Below are 21,143 nucleotides of genomic sequence, written 5' to 3' on the forward strand. Positions count from 1 at the left end.
TAGCAGTGTCTGCTTTACATACTGGGGAAATCAATCAAACTTATATATGACTCTCTCCTTCCAGACAAGACATTCTGTTTGAGGTCAATGTTTTACACGCCCGAGTACCCCAGCCACAGCCCCCTCCCACACAGCAGTGCTCCGGGCACGCGTGCTAATCCCAAAGTGCAGTCTTCACCTGCAGCCTGGGTTGAAGGCCTTGACGTTTTTTAAAAATATGCAAGAAACATGGAATTTTCAAAAGGGCAAAGGCGATTTATTGTATTTTAATATTTCTATTTCACTAAAACTAGTGAAACATGTCTGAAGCTTCTTAAAGGTCACGTCTGTCTATTTGTTAGAGAAGGTTCCCCTGTATGAGATTCAATAGACAAGGTGAAATAGAAGGTTTTCTAATTTCATAGAAACGGATTGCAAGATAATCATAGCAGTAGCTTTTGCTGAGCAATTTGCTTAGATTTCAAACTTGGGAATATCAGAATTAAATGGGAGAGCATCTAGGAAAGTGCTGAGCTGAGGCCTGGCCAGGTCTGTGCTTGGTGCCTCCCGAAGGATGGCGGGGTGCAGGGAAGGAGAGGGACTCGCCTGGCTGGCGGTGTGGGGACAGGAGCCCAAGGGGGCAGGCCTGTGCATGCATGTGGCAGGGGAGGGAGGGATGCTCCTGTGGGTCCTTTTTTTTTTTTTTTTTTTTTTTTAGTTTATTAGGGTGGGCTGGGGAGGAAGAATACCCAGGCAGGCAGGGGCAGAGTGGGACAGAGGCAGAAAGGGCAGGGTGGTGAGCCCAGGGCAGTCTCCATGGCTTCCTCTCATGCCCAGGTTGTCAGGGATGCAGTGAGATGCATCTGAGAGAGAACTCAGAATACGAATGTGGAATGCCAGAGTGCATCTGGTTTAATCGACATCACCTTTCAAAAACATGAGTTTCCTAGGATGTTTTGTTTAAAGCCAGAAAACGTTACAGAGTCCCTGGCTGAAACCCAGTGTGTGGGGGAGGCAGGGAAAGGGTGAAGTGGAGACAGGGACTCTGCTCTCCCCACCCGGCCCTGCTGCTTGCTCAGGGCGCAGGAAACCACAGCAATGGACGTCTGAAGACCCTGCAGCCTGCTGGTGGAGTTTGGAAAACCCCGGAGCCACCTTTTCCCAGAGCCCCAAGCTAATGAGAGCAGATGTCATTCCCAGGATGGCCAGGAGGCACTCTGTTCGTCTCCCTGTGGGTGGATGCAGCAACACCCTCCTGCCCACGCTTGGAGAGGAGGGTGGCTGGGCAGGCATCCAGGTGTCCCAGTGCAGAGCCCTGGCGCGCACCAGCTCAGGGGGCCAGCTCGCTACCAAAGGGAAATTGCACTCCAGGACTGTCAGGCTCTGGAAAGCCCACTGTCCTCTCACTGCACCACGCCCTGCTGTTCAGCAACCCCATCTCCCTCAGGGGACCCCCAAAGCAGCCGATTAGGCTCCCGGTGGAGCCAGGGAAGGGGGCTGCAGCCACACCTTCGAAGGGTGGGGAATCATGCTTAGGCATGGGGGGTGGGCTTATCCACGAGGCCCCTCTCCTGCAGCCTCACAGGACCCAGCATGGTCTCCGTCACCTGCCTGGCCATGCAAGGGTTTCACTGCTGTCCTGGTGAGGGAGCCTCGCTTCTCCTCGAATTTTCCCTGAGACAGAGAGCTCACTCCTTCCTGGAGGGGAGCCCCTTGCTTGGGAATTCATTTTCCTCCTAAATCATTGTGGGAGCCTCTAACGAGCCCCTGCCCCTCTGTTCCGTCTCCCCCAGCAACCAAGGAATCTTCTGAAAGGGAATGTGCTCTTGTCACCCACCGATCAAGCCTTGGGTGTCACACCGGCCTCCAAGCTGCCCATCTGTCCTGGGGCCTCTCCGTGTGCCCCCAGGGCTCCCGGTCCTGCCACATGCTTCCTGCTCCCTGGACATAGCTGCCCTCCTGACCTCCAGGTCTTTGCCCCTCCGTTTCCTGCCTGTGATGCCCTTGTGCCTCCGAAGGTTTCCCCAAGCTCCACTTGCCCTGTGAACCCCTCCCTGGGCTACCCACTGATTCAAGTCTGGACTGTCCTTAAAACAAGATGTCATTTGTCCACAAAACATTGGCTGAGCCCCTCGTCCTGTGGCAGGGCCTGAAGGGTGAAGATGACAGGGCCCCCTCTCTAGTTGCTGGTACCCCGTGGGCAAGTCACTGTCACTGTGTGGGGACAGTCTGCTTCCTTGAGGGTCTCTCCCTAGGCTATGAATCCCTAGGGGCCAGGCCTGCATCTGTGCTGGCACCCCCAACAGAGAGGACCCAGACCAATGGGTCTGTCGGATGGGTAGATCAATGGGGAGGAGAATTGTGGAAAGGTCTTCTTCCTAGTCCCCTAAAATCTGTGCCTGTGACACCCTAAAGCCTACAGGCTGTCAGCTCTCCCTTGTCCAGGAAACAATTTCTATGAATGTAGCCATAGGCAATGTGCTTCTCCAAGCACTTTCCTGAGCTAGTGTCAGGACAGAGGATCCGGGCATGGCAACTCCCCTGCCCCCGCTCCGCCCTCGGGCAGACGGGGCTGTGAACCCCAGAGGGAGCACAGAGTGTTGGGGGACATTTGGGGAGCCCTCAGGTTAACTCTGAGTCCCCACTCCAGCCTGCGACCCCACCACCCATGAGAGTGTGTACCCACCTGTGTGGAGGCAAGATGCCCACAGAGGGAGTCCCCATGGAAGGGGCAGGGGTTGGTGTCTGGCAGTCACCAGCTGTGTGGCCTCAGGCAAGTCACTGTGTTTCTGAAACTCAGTGTCTCTGGAAAGTGGAGAAATAACCTGTGAGCCTGGCCGCTCTTCAGTGAGATCCTGTGTGCAGGACGCCTCACGGGCACAAGGTGGCTGCCTGGATCCTGCAAGTCCCTGACAGGCAGCGGCACCCCCACCAGGGAGGTCCTGGAGGCTCCACCCTTCTGTGTCATTTGGCCTCACCTGACAGACCCCCACTCTAAACAGGAAGGAGAAAGGAGGAAGAGAGGTAGAGGAGAAGAGGGAGAGAAGGGGGAAGGGAGAGAGAGAAAAAAAGAGAGAGGAGGGAGGGAGGAAGGGAGACATGAAGAGGGAGGGCAGGTTTTGGGACACAGCTGCTCACCCTCCATCATTTCTCAGAAGGAGCCTCTCTTCTTTATCCAAGGCAAAAGTGCTTCCTGGAGAATTCCTAGGAGTGGTGGGAAATGCCAGCAGATTGTGATAACCAGGAGGAAACGCCTGGGGAAGGGCTTTGCAGGGAGGGTAACGGCATGTGCCGAGGGCCTGGGTGTGTTCAGGGAAAGGAAGTAATGTGGGCAGGGGCCCCTCCTTTGGTGCCCTGAGGCCATGGTAGGATTTGGGCTTGACTCTAAGGGTCACGGAAGCATTGGAAAGTTCTGGTGGGATTGAGGAGCATGGGGGTCAGGAGACCTGCTGGACACCAGGGCCAAGGGTGTGGTCTGCCGGCCCCCACCCAGGTCTGCTGGGGTTCATGTTCCTGTGATGTGGGGCCTCAGTCCATGTCCTCCCCAGGGCCTTCTGCTGGCTCCTGGAAAACCCAGCGTTCAAACGCCAAGGGAGACTCCACATGGAGGGGCAGAGCAAAGATGGAGGCCGATGCTTCTCTTTCCAGCGTCCCCGTGATTGTTCCCCAGCTGCCCTTGAATGTCCCCCTGGAGCCTGGGGTGTCCCCAGCTCAGCCCCCCTGGGGACAGTGCACATGCTGCCCTGTTGGGCTCCGCACCTACTAGGAAGGGGTCAGTCAAGCCTCCTTACTTATCCCGCCCCACATGGCACGAAGTTGCTGCATGCGTGTCCCTGGAAGCTCTGCACAGCTGCACCTTCCTGGGGGGCCCAGAAGCCTGGCTCAGGTGGACATGTTCATAGTCCCCAAGGGCTCGCTGACTCTGAGCACACTGACACGGATGAGCGTGCTGGGATCCTGGGCTTCCCTGTGTCCTGCTGTGGGCCACAGGCCTGGGAGACAGATGAGTGAGGGTGGGAGGGCGAAGGGGGCCTCCTTCAAGGAGGGGCGGTATGGGGCCAGAGCAATGTGGCGGAGATGGCAGTGCCCTTGCTGGGCATGTTGAGACATGTGCTGGCCGCCCACACATGCATGTTGACTGGAGATTCAGGGCAGGCCCCATGTGTCCTGGTGTGACTTTGGAGCCATCCCCCACTCTGCCACCTTCCAGCTTTGAGGGCTTGGCGTACCCTCCACCCCTCAGAGCCTCAGCGTCCTCATGTATACAATGGGACCCCACCCTGAGGCTGTCTGCCAACAAGCAAGGCCACCTCCGGTATCCCCTCCCGGGTGAGCCCTGTCCAGGCCACTCAGCCTTTTGTCCCCTGGGGATCTGGTGGTCAGTCATTCATTCACTTGTTCACTCATTCATTCCACACACACTCCCTGGCCACCAAGGTCTGAGCTGAGCTCTGTGGGGTGCAGAAGGCTCACAGCAGCCCTGTCTTTGAGGAGCTTTGGCTGGAAGAGACAATGACAGATTAGCGTAGTAAGTGTTAGGTCAGGGGTTTGGAGCCCAGAGGCCACTCCCCACTCAGCCTGGCATCAGGGAGGGCTTCCTGGAGGAAATGGCACGTGAGCTGAGTCTTCATATCAAATTGGGGTTTGCCTTGACTGAGGCTGTGTATCGTAAATGTTTTTCCGTTTCTTTCTCATCTTCATGTTGCTTGCACTCTTTGCGCTTGGGTTTTCACACAGAGAGGGCTGCATGCCGTGCTCATTTGCAGTTTCCTTGTACAGGTCGATAGGGTAGAAGTTGCTGTCCGCCATTCAATCATCCAGTGTGCGCTGGGTCCGCGTGGGCTGAGAAAGCCTGGGGATGGCCCGGGACATGCAGGGAACCCTCAGACCGGCCCTGGCCTCTGCCAGGGTCCCCCAGCTGCACATTCATGACCCGCCTCCCAGGAGACACTCAGCCTGGAACGACCTCCAGCCTTCTCAGGGCCCTGCCCTCAGCCACACCACTCTCCCCTGCAGGTGTTTGAGGAAGAGCATCACATCCTGTACCTGGACCACGGCGGCGTGATCGTGGCCATCAAAGACACCTCCATCCCCTTGAAGATCCTCAAGTAATGGCATCTGCTAGCCCCGGGGCTGGGCAGGCAGGCTGTGGGGCAGGGCTGGGGCTCTTTCTTTCCACCTGGGAACCCTCTCAGACTCTTTCCCAGAATGTCCTCCCCTCGGGGACACAAGATCACAGGGCAACGGCACTAAATCCTAAAGACCAGGGCTGGGGCACACCTCAAAACCCTTCCGGAACAGTCATCGAGATGGACTTTGTCCTGCCCTCGGGAGACAGGCACAGAGGGAGGCCCCATCCCAGCCTGGGGAGCATGGAGGGTCTTCCCCGAGGAGGTGAGGAATTAGTAAAGTGCAGGGATTGGCACCAGGTAACCCAGACAAGGAAGCCAACATGTGCCCAGGTGAGAGGGTTGGCAGCTGAAGGCCCTCATGGGGAAGGGAGGGCAGGCATGAACTCGGGACCCAGAAGGCACAGCCAGAGCAGCTGCCAGGAAGCCAGTATCACTGTAGTCTGAAAAAGAGCTTACTCAACTGCCAGATGGTGGCACTACAATACCTGCCCTGCCACGGGCCTGGCAACCCCTAGGCCAGGCTCAGGCCATGGGCGGGGCCATTCAGGGGATGCAAAGTGTCTGTGTGGTCCCCAGAAAACACCCCCAGGACTTGCAGCATGATGTGGATAAGCAGATGTGACATAAGCAGATGTGATACCACCTGTGCTGGCAAGGCGGCTGGTGTAGCACCCACCCCTCCAGCAGGACCCGCGGGGCAGAGTCCCAGACACAGGTAGCTTTCCAGCCCACCCTGGAGACTCTGATGATCTTCTCCCGGCAGGTTCAGTGTGGACGAGGGCCTCACCTGGAGCACGCACAACTTCACCAGCACCTCGGTGTTTGTGGACGGACTGCTAAGCGAGCCGGGGGACGAGACGCTGGTCATGACGTGAGTCCCGGGACTAGGGAGCAGTCGCTGGGCGGCGGGGCAGAGCCCTCCCTGAGGCAGGCCATGCTGGGCCTCCCTGGGCCTGCTGTGTCCTTCACCCTCCAGCCACCTGGGAATCAGGGACATCTGCCACCTGCCCCGGGTCCCCTGGCTGGTGAGGGCAGGACTGAGGCTCCAGGCTGGCTCCACCACGGCCACGGCACCTCTCGAGCCGGTGATGATATCATGAGTATTACATCTACCGGCACCTTTCTCAGCCATGTGACATGAAGGTCATAGGGCTTAGGGCCTGACACCCAGACAGGTCATCATAGGGCAGAGCTGGCTGTGACCCGCTTGTCACCCATCCCGGGGGCTGAGGCTGCAGCACTGGCCCTGCCCGGCTTCCTTCTGCTCAGCCCCAGCTTGGGCCAAATAAGGCACCATGAGGGGCAAAGGAGTCTCAGGAGCGTCTGGTGTTCAGAGTCTCCCTGGCCCAGGAGCAGAGATGCGGAGGAGAGCGGAGACAGCGGGGACATGCAGGGTTTGACTGCACCGCTGCAGCCACAGTGGGGGAGAAGGCCATCCCCAGAAACCAGTGAAGTGAAGACCCCTCTGGGCGCCTTCGAACATGGGCCCCTGTGACAGCCCAGCTGATTCACAGGATGGGCGAGGCCTGCGTTACGGCTCCTGCGACCCTGCGCCACACACGGCGAGGCCCCCGCGTCCTCTTCCCGCCTCTCATGGCGATGCCTGAGATATCTGGATAGTGTGTCCCAAATTCACATTTCCCCGGAACCATGGATGGGACCTTATTTGGAAATAGGGTCATTGTCAATGTAATCAAGCCAAGATGAGGCCATGGAGTAGGGCAGACCCTGATCCAATGACTGTCCTTGTAAGAGGACACAGAGACACAGGCCCGGGGGAGGAGGCCAGGGAGGGAGGAGGCCTGGTGGGGGAGGAGGCCTGTGGGCAGGAGGCTGGGGAGGGAGGAGGCCTGGAGTAGAGCCGTGCAGCTGCAAGCCCAGGAACACCCGGGGCCCCCAGGAGCTGGAAGGGGCAGGAAGCCGCCTCCTCTAGAGCCTCTGGAGGGAGCTCAGCCCTGCCAACCCCTGGATTTCAGTCTTCTGGCCTCCAGCGCGCTAAGAGAGCACACGCACAATGCTTCAGCGTGGCAGAGCATGTGAGTGATGACTGAAGCCAGCAGAGTTCATGGTAATTTGCCACAGTAGCCCCGCGAAACTGCCGCAACAGGCCACAGCTCTTCCACCTCGAGGCCCAGGCACAGGGAGATTGGATACCTGGACTTTGTACACCTTGTCCTCTGCTCTGTCCCTTCTAGAGCCGGCAGGCCCTGCCCTACCCATTTCCCACGGAAGAGCCAGGCACTGTGCCCCTCACCCTTGCCCACTTGGCTGGAGTAGGCATGTGCTCTGTGGCAGGTGTGGATCTATGGTCTGGGACTAACTCTGGCTGGCTTCAGCAGAAGTGCTGGCCTGGCTCATTCACCAGTTCACACCCTGAGTTTTCCCTTCCAGCTGGCAATGGCCCTTCACGCCCTCGACCCTGACTGGCTCTTCCACTGGCCCCTGAATGCCCCAGAGGGGCCCACACGGATAAGCCCCCAAGAGTGCCTGACCCCAGCGTCTATCTCCTTCCATATGCCCCACCCTCCCCGGCAGGCACGCAGCTCCCAGGAGGCCACGGGAGGACAGCTCCAGGCTATGGGGAGCAGCCTGGTTTTGGGAAGAATCTGCCCAGCTGGGACAGTGCTGCCCACCCCGCCCAGGCTGGCCTCAGCCCGGGCAGGGATGAGACTGGACTCCGCCCGGGCAGGGATGAGGCTGTGTTCTGCCCGGACAGGGATGAGACTGGACTCCGCCCGGACAGGGATGAGGCTGGGCTCCGCCTGGACAGGGATGAGGCTGTGTTCTGGGATGAGACTGGACTCCGCCCGGACAGGGATGAGGCTGGGCTCCGCCCGGGCAGGGATGAGGCTGTGTTCTGCCTGGACAGGGATGAGACTGGACTCCGCCCGGGCAGGGATGAAGCTGTGTTCTGCCTGGACAGGGATGAGACTGGACTCCGCCCGGACAGGGATGAGGCTGGGCTCCGCCCGGGCAGGGATGAGGCTGGGCTCTGCCCGGACAGGGATGAGGCTGTGTTCTGCCTGGACAGGGATGAGACTGGACTCCGCCCGGACAGGGATGAGGCTGGGCTCTGCCCGGACAGGGATGAGGCTGGACTCCGCCCGGACAGGGATGAGGCTGGGCTCCGCCCGGGCAGGGATGAGGCTGGGCTCCGCCTGGACAGGGATGAGGCTGTGTTCTGGGATGAGACTGGACTCCGCCCGGACAGGGATGAGGCTGGCCTCCGCCCGGACAGGGATGAGGCTGGCCTCCGCCCAGACAGGGATGAGGCTGGGCTCCGCCCGGACAGGGATGAGGCTGTGTTCTGCCCGGACAGGGATGAGACTGGCCTCCGCCCGGACAGGGATGAGGCTGGGCTCCGCCCGGGCAGGGATGAGGCTGGGCTCTGCCCGGACAGGGATGAGGCTGTGTTCTGCCTGGACAGGGATGAGACTGGACTCCGCCCGGACAGGGATGAGGCTGGGCTCTGCCCGGACACGGATGAGGCTGGGCTCCTCCTGGATAAGGATGAGGCTGGGCTCTGCCCGGGCGGGGATGAGGCTGGGCTCTGCAGGGCCATCATGTCCCCTCCTTTGTCAGGGAGTTTGGGCAGACGCCACCCCTGAGCTCCCCTGGCTGCTGTGGCTGGGACTGGGAGCACAGCCTTGGAAGACACCACCACTGACCCCTGCTGCTTTCTTCATGCCCACTACCCATCACACCCACCCACCCTCAACCAACTCTGCTGCTTAACAATTAAAGAAACTAAGGCTCGGAGAGGAGAGGTACCTTGGCCCTTGCTGCAGGAGGAAACAACTGTGGCCTAGTCCAGCTCAGACAGGCTCTCCTGGGCAGCTCTATGGGCAGCAGCCTGTCCTCTCCGGGCAGAGCAGAGATGGGACCCCCTTCGAGGATGCTCCTCTGCTCTGCCTTCATCCAACATGCATTTATTGAGCACCTACTATGTGCCAAATCAGGATGCTTCTCTCCAGGCCAGTGTCCCTGGACAATAAACCGCACACGCTGCACCTCGGTTTCCACAGCCCTGAAATAGGGAAATGAGTCGGCTTGAGGACCTGTCAGGAGGATTCAGGGAAGCAGAACGTCTGTGCCCGGGAAATGATATTTCCCTTCCAGAGGCCTTGGCTTCCTTGTCTGTAACGTGGGGACTTAAACCCCACAAGGTCGCCGCAAATGAGCCCTCAACTGATGCTCACCTGTGATGCTTGGGGCCTTCTCACTTCCTGGGTGATGAGCAAGAAATCGCCTGCTTAGACTCTGATTCTAGTATAGAGGCCCGGCTTCCACCCGCTCCCCAGCAGACAGAGATCCCGGCTGGCCTTCCCAGGCCGTGCATTGTGGTGGGATTGAGGGGATGCTTGGACAGCTCTGTGTCCCACCTGGGGTCCTGGGCGAGGGGGAGCGTTATTTCCAAGAAGACGAGGGTCCCCTTCATGGGTCTCCCTGAATATCCAGTACCCGCCGCAGGTGGGTCCCGCCGGCCGGCCGACCTTTGATCGTGCATCCGTGTGTTTTCAATGGCATGCGATGGCGCTCCTGGGTGGTCTTGTCCTTCAGCACCCCGGGAGAACAGTGAGCCCCTTCCCCTCCCACAGTCTAGGGGGCGTTCTCCCCTTCCTGGACCCTCTGCCCCAAGTCCTCCCTCCGTCTTTACCAATATGGCCTCCTGCGACAGGGGCTGCAATGCAACTTTAGCGAGCGCCCCACTGCATGCTACGGCTGTTTTCATACATGACCTCAGGCCATTCTCATAAGAAATCTAGACAGATTGATTTATTCCCCCATTTTTGGAGGTGCCAACATGTCTCAAAGAACTCATCCCTGAGGGAGTGTTGGGAGGTTGGGGACCCTAGGAGCCTGTCCTGTAAAAATTGGGTGGGGATAATGGCCCTTCCTATTCTCTCAGGGTCCTGATGTTTGCAGCTTTCCCTGCACAGTTCATTCCTGCTCCGGCCACCCTGGGCGCATAAAATCCTTCATGACTTTTGCCCACTTTCATGCCCCCGGAGGCCGTGGTCTGGGACAGAACAGGATGGTCCTGCCTTTTCCTACAGCGGCAGGACCTCCTGTGGCCTTTACGGGGAGGAGGAGCAAGGGAGGAAGGGAGTCCGGCCACTATGCATGCTGCCCGCACTCTGTTTGTAGTATGGACCCTTTGTGTGCATGTGGCCAGAACCCACAGAGCAGCGGGGGGCCAGCAGTGCAGGGGTGAGGGCGGCCCTTACTCCTTACACAGAGGTTAAGCACCTTCTCCAGGCCTCAGCTTGCCCGGCCAAGAGATAGGAGTGCTGTCCATCTGGAAGCCTTGAACGAGCCTATCTCTGCAGGGTGCCAAGCCCTTCACCCCGGCTGTCATGAGCATTGGTTAGGCCCCAGAGATGACCCAGCCTTCATCCCCCACCCACAGGTGGGGCATTTTATCCCAGAAGGATAATGGCAGAATTCACAACCAGGTGCTATAACCTTTTAAGTTATTTTTAAAGCATCAGAACAGTTCCTCCAGACCCCCTGGTTCACAGTGCTGCATCTTCAGACAGCTTCCCAATCCCAGTGGCATACAAATAATTCAAACTGCAGGAGCGGGAACACGCCAGCAGGTCAGAATGAGAGTCCCTCTGCGAGGGTGTGTGCGGGAGCTGCCCTGCGCGAGTGTCCCACAGCCACAGGCTCAGCTTTCGGCCACCCTGTCCTTCCTGGATAACTGTTTTGTCCGAACCTGCCCAAAGGACACCTCTAACCTAGCCAGAGGCACCTTTTGGGACACTTTCCTGGCACCAGTCACTTTCACTTGCCTCCCTTTCCCCAAGTGCAGCCCAGGTCCTGGGCTTGGGCGAGAGGTGGAGTGGGGGCTCCCAGAGCCTTCCCTGGCTCCAGGGTTCCACCCTCACAGCGTGGCCCACTTTTTCCTCATTACCTGCAAAGTAGTATCTAGGCCCCATCGGCACCTCTTTCCTAAGACCCAGAATTAACTAGATGGCAGCTATTTCCCGTAGTATCAGCTGAGGGTTTAGGTTTCATAAAAGGCAGGGCTTCAGGGACATGGAGGGGGTTAATTCATGAACCAAACCAGGCTCTCTGCTCTGCCCCAGCTCAGAACAGCGGGGAGACTGAGGCCTCCCGGGGGTCTCTGTGGCCAGTGGAGCCCCAGTGTCATGTTTCTGCGCCCGCCATGTTTCTGCGCAGAGCCTCACAGCTCCGGAGCCGCCAGCCCGGGTTCCAACGCCGGCCCCTCCAGGAGGTGGCCTGAAGCTGTGCTGCCCTAGGCGGGCCCCTTGCCTCAGCCTCAGTTTCCTTGTCTGTGAAAGGGGGCTTTGGCGAGGAGGAAATGGGGGAATACAAGGTCGCATCTGGGCCTGGCCTGCAGTGGGCGCTCCGTATACACCAGTGGCTGCTGCTGCCGTGCCTTTCATGATGCCACAGGTCACAGGAGAGAGTGAGGATGCTCTCAGGGATCCAGAAGTTTCCCCTAAAAAGGCATTTCTTAAGTGAGAGAAGACCCTCAGACGCTGTTGAAGAGAACAATGCACCAGGCACAGTCTGGACAGCGATGTTGAAGGAAGATCCCAGTGTGTTGAGTTGGAGCTCTCCAGTGTTGAGGCCGTCCAAGTGGCATCCATCAGGAGACAGACGGCAAGTGAGACCCTCATCCCAATCACAGGTGCCCTGGAGTCAAGACCTCTCACAGCCGGGGCCACCATGCAGGTCCACAGGATTCCTCTGTTGGAAACAGCGCCTGCAGAAGCGGGCAGACGCGGCAGAGTCACAGCCTTACCCGGGGACCTTCCCCTGTCCTTGGTGGGTGTTGCCACTAGCAGCTAGGAGGTGTCTCAGGCCGAGAGCTCAAGCCCCATTTCCCCACTCCTCTGAGAAAGAACGGCCTGGGGCTTCTGACCCCCATGCGCAGAGAAGAAAGCAGATGGAATTGTGAGCCCAGAGCCAGGGGCCCGGCTGGAATGAAGGCCTGGCAGCGACGTGGCAGGAATGCAGGATGGAACCAGCCTGGCTGCTTCCTCAACGAGCGGGCCTTATGGGAGCACAGGGAGGCAGGGTCCCTGGGGGAAGGTCCAGGCAAAGACAGAGGGAGGCCCCATGCTCAGCCTGCAGAGGCTTAGGGTTTCATCAAACAAAGACAATAGTGTCTGCCTCTTGGGACTGTTCCGGAGAGTGGAGGCAAATGCGAGGTCACAGATGTAATTCAAGCATGGACCGCCACAGGCTCGCCTGGCTCAGAGGTGCCCCGTGGAGCCGAATCTTCAAATATCAGCCTCAGACACTCAGACCCAGCTGTCATGTCCTCAGAAATACCCTACAAAACCTTTCTCAACACCACCCTAGAATGGGGTTGTCTTTTCAGCTCATGATGGGCCACCCCCAAGTATCCAGTCCCAGTTGGGGGTGCTCAGACGGGGACCAGACTGGAGCAGCGTGCATCACCTCCGCCACCCAGATGCTTGGCCTCTGGTAACATGGCCAGAGCACCACAAGCTGGACTGGAGAAGGCCCAGGGAAGAGCAGGCTGGGCCTACCTTCTGGGTGGTCTTTGGAGCCTAAGTGTGTGGTACTGAGGGATGGAGTGGAAGGCACTCAGGCAGCAGCCCTCCCAGAGAGGGAGAAAGCGGGGCACCTGAGTGCCATTCTGAGTGATGGGCACACAGCAGTGACTGCTGACTACAAGGAGGGAGAAGGAACAGCACAAACAAGCTGTGTGACCTTGGGCAAGTTACTCAACCTCCCTGTGCCTCGGCTTTCTATTCTGTAAAACGGGGTGCACCTGGCCTACCAGGCTGTGCATGCATAGCTTCCAGCACACATGGGTGCACCCTAAGTGGCCAGCCTCCCTATTCTCTCTTCTGCCACTTCCCCCACCCACCTAGGCTGTGATGGGCCAACCTTGCTCATCCCGTGGGCTCTGAGCTGGGCCTGCTGACTCGTTATTTCTCTGAGTCGTCACCTGTACTAGGGAGCAAACGCCCTGTGGCCCAGCGATGGAAAGTTGGGTTTCTGCAGCGCAGAACTCTCACACGGTCAGGCTGGGAGAAAACCAGGGAGAAGACAGACAGCCGCAGATGCAGCCACCTGACCACAGATCATTCCACAAAACATAATGCAAGGACCAGTGTGGGGCCGTGGAAGGGCTCCCAACCCTGCTGTGGACCTGGGCCTCCTTCCCTGTCCGTCAACATGGGCCATGGTGGGTCAACCGCCGTGACTCAGGCAGTGCAGCTGACAAGTCATAGATCATGTGTGTTAGTTGTGGGAATATTCGCACCAAAGCCCACAGAGTACCTGTGCAGGGCCAGGCTCGGTGCCCGGGGCAGCCTCACTCTGATCCCCAGCAAGGGCAGGAGAGGGGTCTCTGTGCCCATGGTACAGGTAGGAACAGAGTCCAGAGGGGACATGATTTGCACAGTAGGACGAGGCCTAATGAAGGTGGTTTTCTCTCCCTTCCCTCCTCTTCCCGCCACAGGGTCTTTGGCCACATCAGCTTCCGCTCCGACTGGGAGCTGGTCAAGGTGGACTTCCGGCCCTCATTCTCCAGGCAGTGTGGCGAGGAGGACTATAGCTCCTGGGACCTCTCCAACCTGCAGGTGGGCCGGGATGAGGCTGGGATCGGGCAGGTGGGGTGCACACTGCAAATGCAGGCCCACTCTGCCTGCCAAAGTCCTCCCCTGCAAGGCCGCAGGGTGCCTCCCCGCCTCCAAGAAGTCTTCAGGGAATCCCCAGCACCTTTAGATATCCAGGCCTCCTGTGGGCTTTTCTAGACCCTTCTCGGTCATGGAGCTACCTGGGCTGAGGGTCCTCAGCCACACCCGGGGAGTGTGGGGCCACAGGCTCTACCCCAGCCCATGGAGTTCATTGTGCTTGGGGTTCAGGATGTTCAGGTCTTAGGAAGGTAACACAGGCCTGTACCATACATGACAGTGGGGTCTGGGGGTGGAGTGGGGTCTGGGGCGAGCCCACCCTGTAATCGAGACACATAACTGTTTCTATAGCAAATGTGTAATATGGACACTAAGCTGAGTATAAAGGCCATCAGTGCCCCCTCTGTGGTTCCAATCAGGCTGTGCTGCAGGCAGTGTGGTGGGGAAGCCTGGGATTTCAGAGTGTGGGGGCCTGGAACTGCTGGGGGGTGGGTGGCCCTGATGAAGAAATGACTTAATTGCACTTGTTAAAGCGTGGGGTTGAAGACTTTACTCAGGGCCATCATGGTGGGTACAGGGACCCTCTCAAAGGAGAGACTGGGCTCAACTTGAATTCAGCATGGGCAAATGGGAGTTCAGAGCCAGGGTCAGTGGGTGGAAACTGACTAAGAGGAAACACCAGGCATCAGAGGATTTGACATCACCTGGGGGGCAGCAGGGGATGAGGAACCTATTGGATAGGGAGGGTGATCAGATATCGAGGATGGGCGGTACTTGCCAAACTGCCTTAGCAGGGTGCATTGCTGAAGCTGGACTTCACAAGGAAGTGCTCAGATGGGCCTAGGAGGAGGTTTAGGAGCCTGAATACAGGCCCCGCCCCTATTACTGCCACAGCAGCTGTTGCAGGGAGATGGGGTGGGCCTGTCCTGTCCTGATTGTCCCCTGAGGACCCACTGTGTGCTGTGAGCCCTCAAGGCCGTGGCTCGGCCCAGCTCCTGCACAGCGCCTGAGGGGACAAGGGGAACCTCAAAAGGGCGGTACTTCCAGCAGCTCTGCGACCCTTCGGGCCCAGCCAGGGCTGCACACAGGAGGGGCTCAGTGAATGCCCGTGAGTTGGGATGAGAGGGAGGCTTCCCCAATTTGACCACAGACATGCCACGCCTCATTCTGGGCCTCAGTTTCCCCATCTGTAACCTGAGCCGTCAGCCATCTTCACGCTCTGGCAGGCTCAGCCGCACAAGCCCATGTAGAACAGTTAACCCGTCTCTGGCAGCTCCTCACCCTGATGTTCCTGCTGCAGGGCGACCGCTGCATCATGGGCCAGCAGAGAAGTTTCCGGAAGAGAAAGTCCACATCCTGGTGCATCAAGGGGAGGAGCTTCACCTCGGCGCTCACGTCCCGCGTGTGCGAGTGCCGGGACTCGGACTTCCTGTGGTGAGCGACGGGCTGGCTCCTCGCCGCAGGGCCTCAGGTGCTGCTTGAGCATCCTCACAGCATGGTGGCCGCTTCCCTCAGAGTGAGGGAGGAAGCCTCAGCACCTTCTATAACCTGGCGTGAGAGTCGCACACTGCCACGTCTGCCTCATTTTATCTGTTAGAACCGAGTCACCAAGACCAGCCCACACTCCAGGAAGGAGCTTTAAGGAATTTGTGGTGCATTTTTAAACCCTCTCAGTGGCTGCTCACAGGCAGGAGGAGAAAGTGAGGAACAGGTCAGGGCATTTTGGGGACATACTGCACCCACCCCCGCCCTTCTCCATCCAGGGACTCTGCTGAAAGCCACCCGACCTGTCCCCTGTTGTTCTCAAAAGCTGCCTATGACTGCCCAGCGCCCACAGGACAATTTGGCTGACAGCTCACCCACCTGCCACCCACCTCACCCCTCCTCATCCTGCCCCCTGGCATTCCAGCCTCCTCCACCTGTGCTGGTGCTGCTCAGGCTAGGCCCTGCCAGCAGTGCCTCTCCCTCTCTTTCCCTACCTATCTCTGTCCATCCTTTGAGATTTGCTCACTTCCTCCAGGCAGCCCTCCAGGTTTCTCTGAGTTCCCAGCATCCCTTTGCCTCTCTTGTTACCCTGTGTTGCCCTCTGGGATGGAGCTGTGGATGCTCCTTCATGTCCTCACAGATGGGTGCATAGCAGGCCCTTGGCATGAGGTTCCCTTCCCAGCTCCCCCAGATTCCACCCCAACCCTGGCTGACTCCTGTTCCCACCTGTGCCTGTCACCTACCACTGTTCTTCCCTCCTCCCAGCGACTACGGATTTGAGCGCTCCCCCTCCTCAGAGTCCAACACCAACAAGTGCTCTGCCAACTTCTGGTTTAATCCATTGTCCCCGCCTGACGACTGTGCCCTGGGCCAGACCTACACCAGCAGCCTTGGGTGAGTGTGGGTGCGGGCCTCTCCCTGCCTAAATCCCGGGGCCAGAGCTGCGGTGCAGTCCCGAAACCATGCTGGTGCCTGCAGCTCCCAAGTGGAGTCGGGGAAAGAGAGGTCAAAGTTGAGGATGCCCTGCACTTACAGCACAGAACCTGGCTGCGGGGCTCGTGTGAGTCACCAGACATCATGAGTGAATGACCTTAGCTCCCAGGCCAAAGGAGCCCATATGGTTCTCCCATCTGAGCCCATGTGGGCCAGTGCCAGGAGAAAGCTGCCTTGAGTTGGCTCCGGACAGAGAACAATAGACAGAAAAGGTCCAAGGCACCCGTGGCTCACACCTGCTGCAGCACGTCTTCCCCTGGTCTTTCTGAGCCTCTGCAGTGCTAGGACCCTTCCCCATTTACCAGTGCCCAGTAAACCAGGCCCTCCCTGTTCACCAAGGCTTGGGTGCTGGAGGTGCTCCTGCTGCCTGCAGGTCTCAGCTTAAATGGCACTTCCTCCAGGAAGCCTTCCCTGACCACCCACCCCTGACCCTGAGCTTGCCTCTATCAGCACAAATCCCAGTTATTGTCATCACTCACCTAATTGTCCTCCTTGCTGAACTGTAAGCTCCACAACACACAGTAGGTGTTCCTTCAGTCTGTGGTATGCTGAGCACAAGCTGTGCACGCAGGGACAGCATCACCAAATGCAAGCAGTTAGGATACTTTTCCTCCACCAGAGGCTGGGCATATTGCTATGAAGGATTCAGTTCATGTAAAACGTTAGGTACATAAGAGCTGTGAGCCTTCATCTTTAGGAGGTCCCAAACATGCTCCATCAGGAAGTCCCAGTTTCCCCATTTCTCTTGGAGAACATTTTCAGACAGGAAGAGAAAAGCCCATGGGCTTGTCAGAAAATCTCCATTACTTTCCCTGAGGGAACATGAGGAAACAGGAGGTAGGACCAGAAATTGCAGGCTTTGGCCTCACCAGCCTATCTCCTGCCATCCACCCACCCATCCATGCATCACTCATTCATCCCCCATCTACCCATTTATCCACCCATCATCCAGTTAGCCATCATCTGTTCATTCATCTATCCATCCATTCATTCATCCATCCATTCATTCATCCATCCATCTTTCCATTCATCCTTCCATTCTCCCAGGCATTCAGCTACTGTCAATGCACCCCTCTATCCATCCATGTACCCATCCATCCATTCATCTATCCATCCACCATCCATCTATTCATTCACCATCCATCAATCCATCCATCCATCCATTCACCTATCCCTCTATCTACCCATCAATTCATCCACTATTCACCCACCCATCCATCCATCATCCATTCATCCATCTACCCATCCATCCATCCACCATCTATCTATTAATTCACTCACCATCCATCAATCCATCAATCTACTTATCTATCCATCTGTCTACCCATGCACCCATGTATCATGAAACTGCAGTGGTTGCAGGGCTTGACAACAGGGACTCTTGTCTGAAGTGTCAGGGCCAGGACCTTGATCAAGGCAAAGGATTTCACCTCATACCATCTGCACACTGTAGGTGCCATGGGTGGGTAGCCCTTAGAGAAGGGTATTTTCTTTCAAAGCACTAATCAAATGGGCTTGTGCATGATCAACTTCTGAATGCTTATTTAACGGCAGAGCCATCTGTGAGAATTTGGCCCTGAGGGCAAGAGGGGGATCAGCCTTGGGGAGACAGGTACCCCCAGCACCTTGGCAGCAACGCTGCTTTCACAGGCTCATAGTGTAGCCTGAGGGAGTTTCACAAGTAGCAAGCTGGATGAGGCCACCCCTTTTAGGGGTGCCTAGGGCCCCTCTCCAGCCTCATGCCACACCTGCTCCCCCTCCAGGCTCAGCACCCACCCTGTCGCCTTTGCACATGCTGTTTCAATGGCCTGGGATGCTCTTTCTTCTCCTGCTCACCCTCCCAGTCTCAGCTGAAAGCCCCTTTGTCAGGGACCAGGTCCCCAGGGGTGCCCCAGCCAGCACCATCACAGCTGCGGCTTCACTCTGATGTGATCGGCTCAGGTCCGCCTCTGCCTCTCCACTATAGGGTCTGCTCTGCCCAGCATCTAGGGGCTGCATGCAAACACCCCCATTCCCAGTACCTGGCCCATAATAGATGCTCAGTAAATAGGTGTCTCATGAATGCGGCGATGAGTCACGAATCGCCCAATCCAGGTCTCTCAAGGGAACAGGGAGACGGAGTCCAGGAGGAGGAGTGTGTGTGCCCATGGTTACGGCCACACTGAGCCAGTGGCGAGGTGGAGGCAGGACCCCAGCCCCTCTCGGGCATTCTGTCCTCTACCTTTCTCGGAAAGACCATGAAATTCCAGCTGCTGCTTAAACACCCCTCTGCAGCATTAACAGGGCCGTTACTATTACCTGTGAGTAACGTGATCAGACCACGGAGATGCCAGCACCTCCGAAGCACATCCTGCCACCATCGGTCCCTCCTCCTCTGAGCCTCAGTGTTCTCATCTCTGAAACGGGGCTGTAACAGCAATCGGGTGGAGTCAGGAGGTGGCTGGGAGTCAGCAAGTAGAGCCCTAGTGGTGGGAAGCCAAACGCCACCTGTGGGTGGCAAGCACATCCCTCCCCAGACTATGGGGCCTCATCCCTCGCCACCTGTCTGAAGTGGACCCTGACCCTCTCTTGTCAATCCAGGTACCGGAAAGTGGTGTCCAACGTGTGTGAGGGTGGGGTGGACCTGCAGCAGAGTCCGGCGCAGCTGCAGTGCCCCCTCACGCCGCCCCGGGGCCTGCAGGTCAGCATCCAAGGCGAGGCGGTGGCCGTGCGGCCTGGAGAGGATGTCCTGTTTGTGGTGCGGCAGGAGCAGGTGAGTGAGCACCTCCCAGCGGGCTCCCAGGACTGTCCCGCAGGGGCGGCTCCAACTGGGCACGCAGAGGGCATGGTGAAGGGTGTCTCCTCCGCCTAGAAGTGGCTCAGGGCATCGCCATCAGCCAGCCTGTCCAGACTGCAGGAGGCAGCAGGGGGCTGGCAATCTACTTCCTGGGTCCAGACCAGCATTTACCAGTGAAAGAGACATGAGAGACATGAAGGAGAATAGAGTAGGATGTAGGGGGTATCAGGGTCTCCGCAGAGCAGAAGGAGACGTGGTTTCACACATCGGAGGAGGGTGTGTGGTTACTGGCCTTGGTATAAAATGTATTCATTCCCGTGGGTGGCAATACATTTTTTAAGCCTGTAATTATATCGGTTTAGTTAATTTGGGATCTTATGAAAAACAGAAAGTTAAAAACACTATTACTTATAATTACACAACCAAAAATAAATCCCGTGTGTGCATGGACAGATACAGATATAAATACTCACACAAACACAGATAGAAATTTCCTTCTAGCCTCCCAGGCTTGCTTTTTTTGCTTTAGAACAAGTGTTATATTTTCTTCTGATGTTAAAAATAATGAATGTTCATTGTAGAACATTTGGAAAACACACACAAAATATCAAGAGTATAAATAGCTCTCCAAAAGCCCCCCAGTCCTCCATGGTAACAACTGTTAGTTTTTTGTATTTCCTTCTAGTCTTTTTAAATTAATTTGTAACGTGCTTATTTTTCTGATTGTTGAATAAACTAATGCTCATTGTAGCAAATTTAAAAACAAAACCTAGAAAAATTTACAAGCATTGCAGAAAATTCAAGATGACAGAAAAGGGCAAAGGAGAGTTCGATGCCTCCGTGTCGCACCCGGAGGGTGAGTGCCTAGGACCCTGGGCGCTCTCCTGGCACGCAGCTTTCCTGGGCACTTGTTTCTTTGGTGAACGGTACGGGGGATGAAGCAAGTACAACGGTGTGTGTCCTGTTTAAATGTCCTTCAAAATAGGTGGGGTGAGATGTTGGTGACAAAGGTCTTTGGAGCTGGAAAGCAGGGAGCCTGGTCTAATGCAAACAGGGAAACTCCACCTCAAGTGGCATCCTCTTGCCAACCTGCTTTATAGCTAGGGAAACTGAGGCTCGGACAGCGCAGTCACTCTCCCAAGGCCACACGGAATGAGTGGCAGGGCTGGCATTGGGGTCCCTGGCCCCGAGACTCTACGTGGACAGAGACCAAGTTTGGGGCCCCCAGACCTGAGCCGTTCCCTGGTGCAGGTGCGGCTGCTGATGGAGATGGGCCCTGGGACCCACACTTCTCGGAGCCAGGGGCAGCCCTGGGGTGCCTCTGTTCCCAGCAGCATCTTGGGTAGGCAGGAGAACAGAGCTGCTGCCCCGCCTGTCCTGCCTGGACCCTCAGAGTGGACCCCGCTGCGGCTGCCCGTCCAGGGCCAACATCCAGGAAAAATGGCCCTCTGCTGCCCCCTAGAGCCTGGCGTCTCCGCAGTGCAGTCGCATCTGCAGTCTCTCTATGGGAGCCAGTCTACCACCTGCCCAGGGGGCCGGGACCCTGGCTGGGATGCTCTGCGGGCAGGAGCTGGAGTTAGTGGAAGCAAGGAGAGTGATCAAAAGATGCTCCTGGTGTGGAGAGTCAACCCCCACCCCACCATGCACCTACTGTCAGGAAGAGGCCACCCACTACGCTAGGGAAACGGGTGGGAGTGTGGGATCCAGGGTGGACGTACACACTCACTGGTACACACGCTCACACATACACACAAACTCACACACAGACACACATACGCTTACACGCTCATGTATTCACTCTCGAACTCGCAGACAGATTTGTATACACCCAAATATACACTCTCTCACACACATAGGCCAACCTACTCTTGCAAACAACACTGGGTTTAGGGGAGTCCGAGTTTTGTAAATATCTTAAGAATTAAAAAGAAGGTCTGATAGAGGCCCCAGGAATAAACCCATGTAAATATGTCCGAGGGATGTTTGAGGTTGGTGCAAAAACAACTCACTGAGCGGGAGGGCTTATTCATCCAATAATAATGAACCTCAACCTCAACCTCACGCCCGACAGAAAAATGAACTCAAAATTGCCTAGATTTAAATGTGGCATGTAAAAATCGTAAACCTTTTAGA

The 21,143-nt window shown here is 57.2% G+C and overlaps 1 protein-coding gene across 6 annotated transcripts in view; it reads left to right on the top strand.

Moving 5' to 3' along the window:
* The window catches only part of SORCS2 (sortilin related VPS10 domain containing receptor 2), a 550,766-nt gene that overhangs the window by 506,972 nt on the left and 22,651 nt on the right, over positions 1-21,143 (top strand). For all 6 annotated transcript variants that reach the window (XM_030924965.1, XM_030924973.1, XM_030924972.1 and 3 more), the window contains exons 13-18: positions 4,996-5,087; positions 5,875-5,982; positions 13,582-13,702; positions 15,057-15,190; positions 16,007-16,135; positions 18,815-18,986. In XM_030924965.1, the coding sequence (XP_030780825.1) occupies positions 4,996-5,087; positions 5,875-5,982; positions 13,582-13,702; positions 15,057-15,190; positions 16,007-16,135; positions 18,815-18,986 (756 nt within the window). The remainder of the gene's footprint in view (positions 1-4,995; positions 5,088-5,874; positions 5,983-13,581; positions 13,703-15,056; positions 15,191-16,006; positions 16,136-18,814; positions 18,987-21,143) is intronic.

Source organism: Rhinopithecus roxellana, chromosome 2 (assembly GCF_007565055.1).
Source record: "Rhinopithecus roxellana isolate Shanxi Qingling chromosome 2, ASM756505v1, whole genome shotgun sequence".
Classification (NCBI taxonomy): domain Eukaryota; kingdom Metazoa; phylum Chordata; class Mammalia; order Primates; family Cercopithecidae; genus Rhinopithecus; species Rhinopithecus roxellana.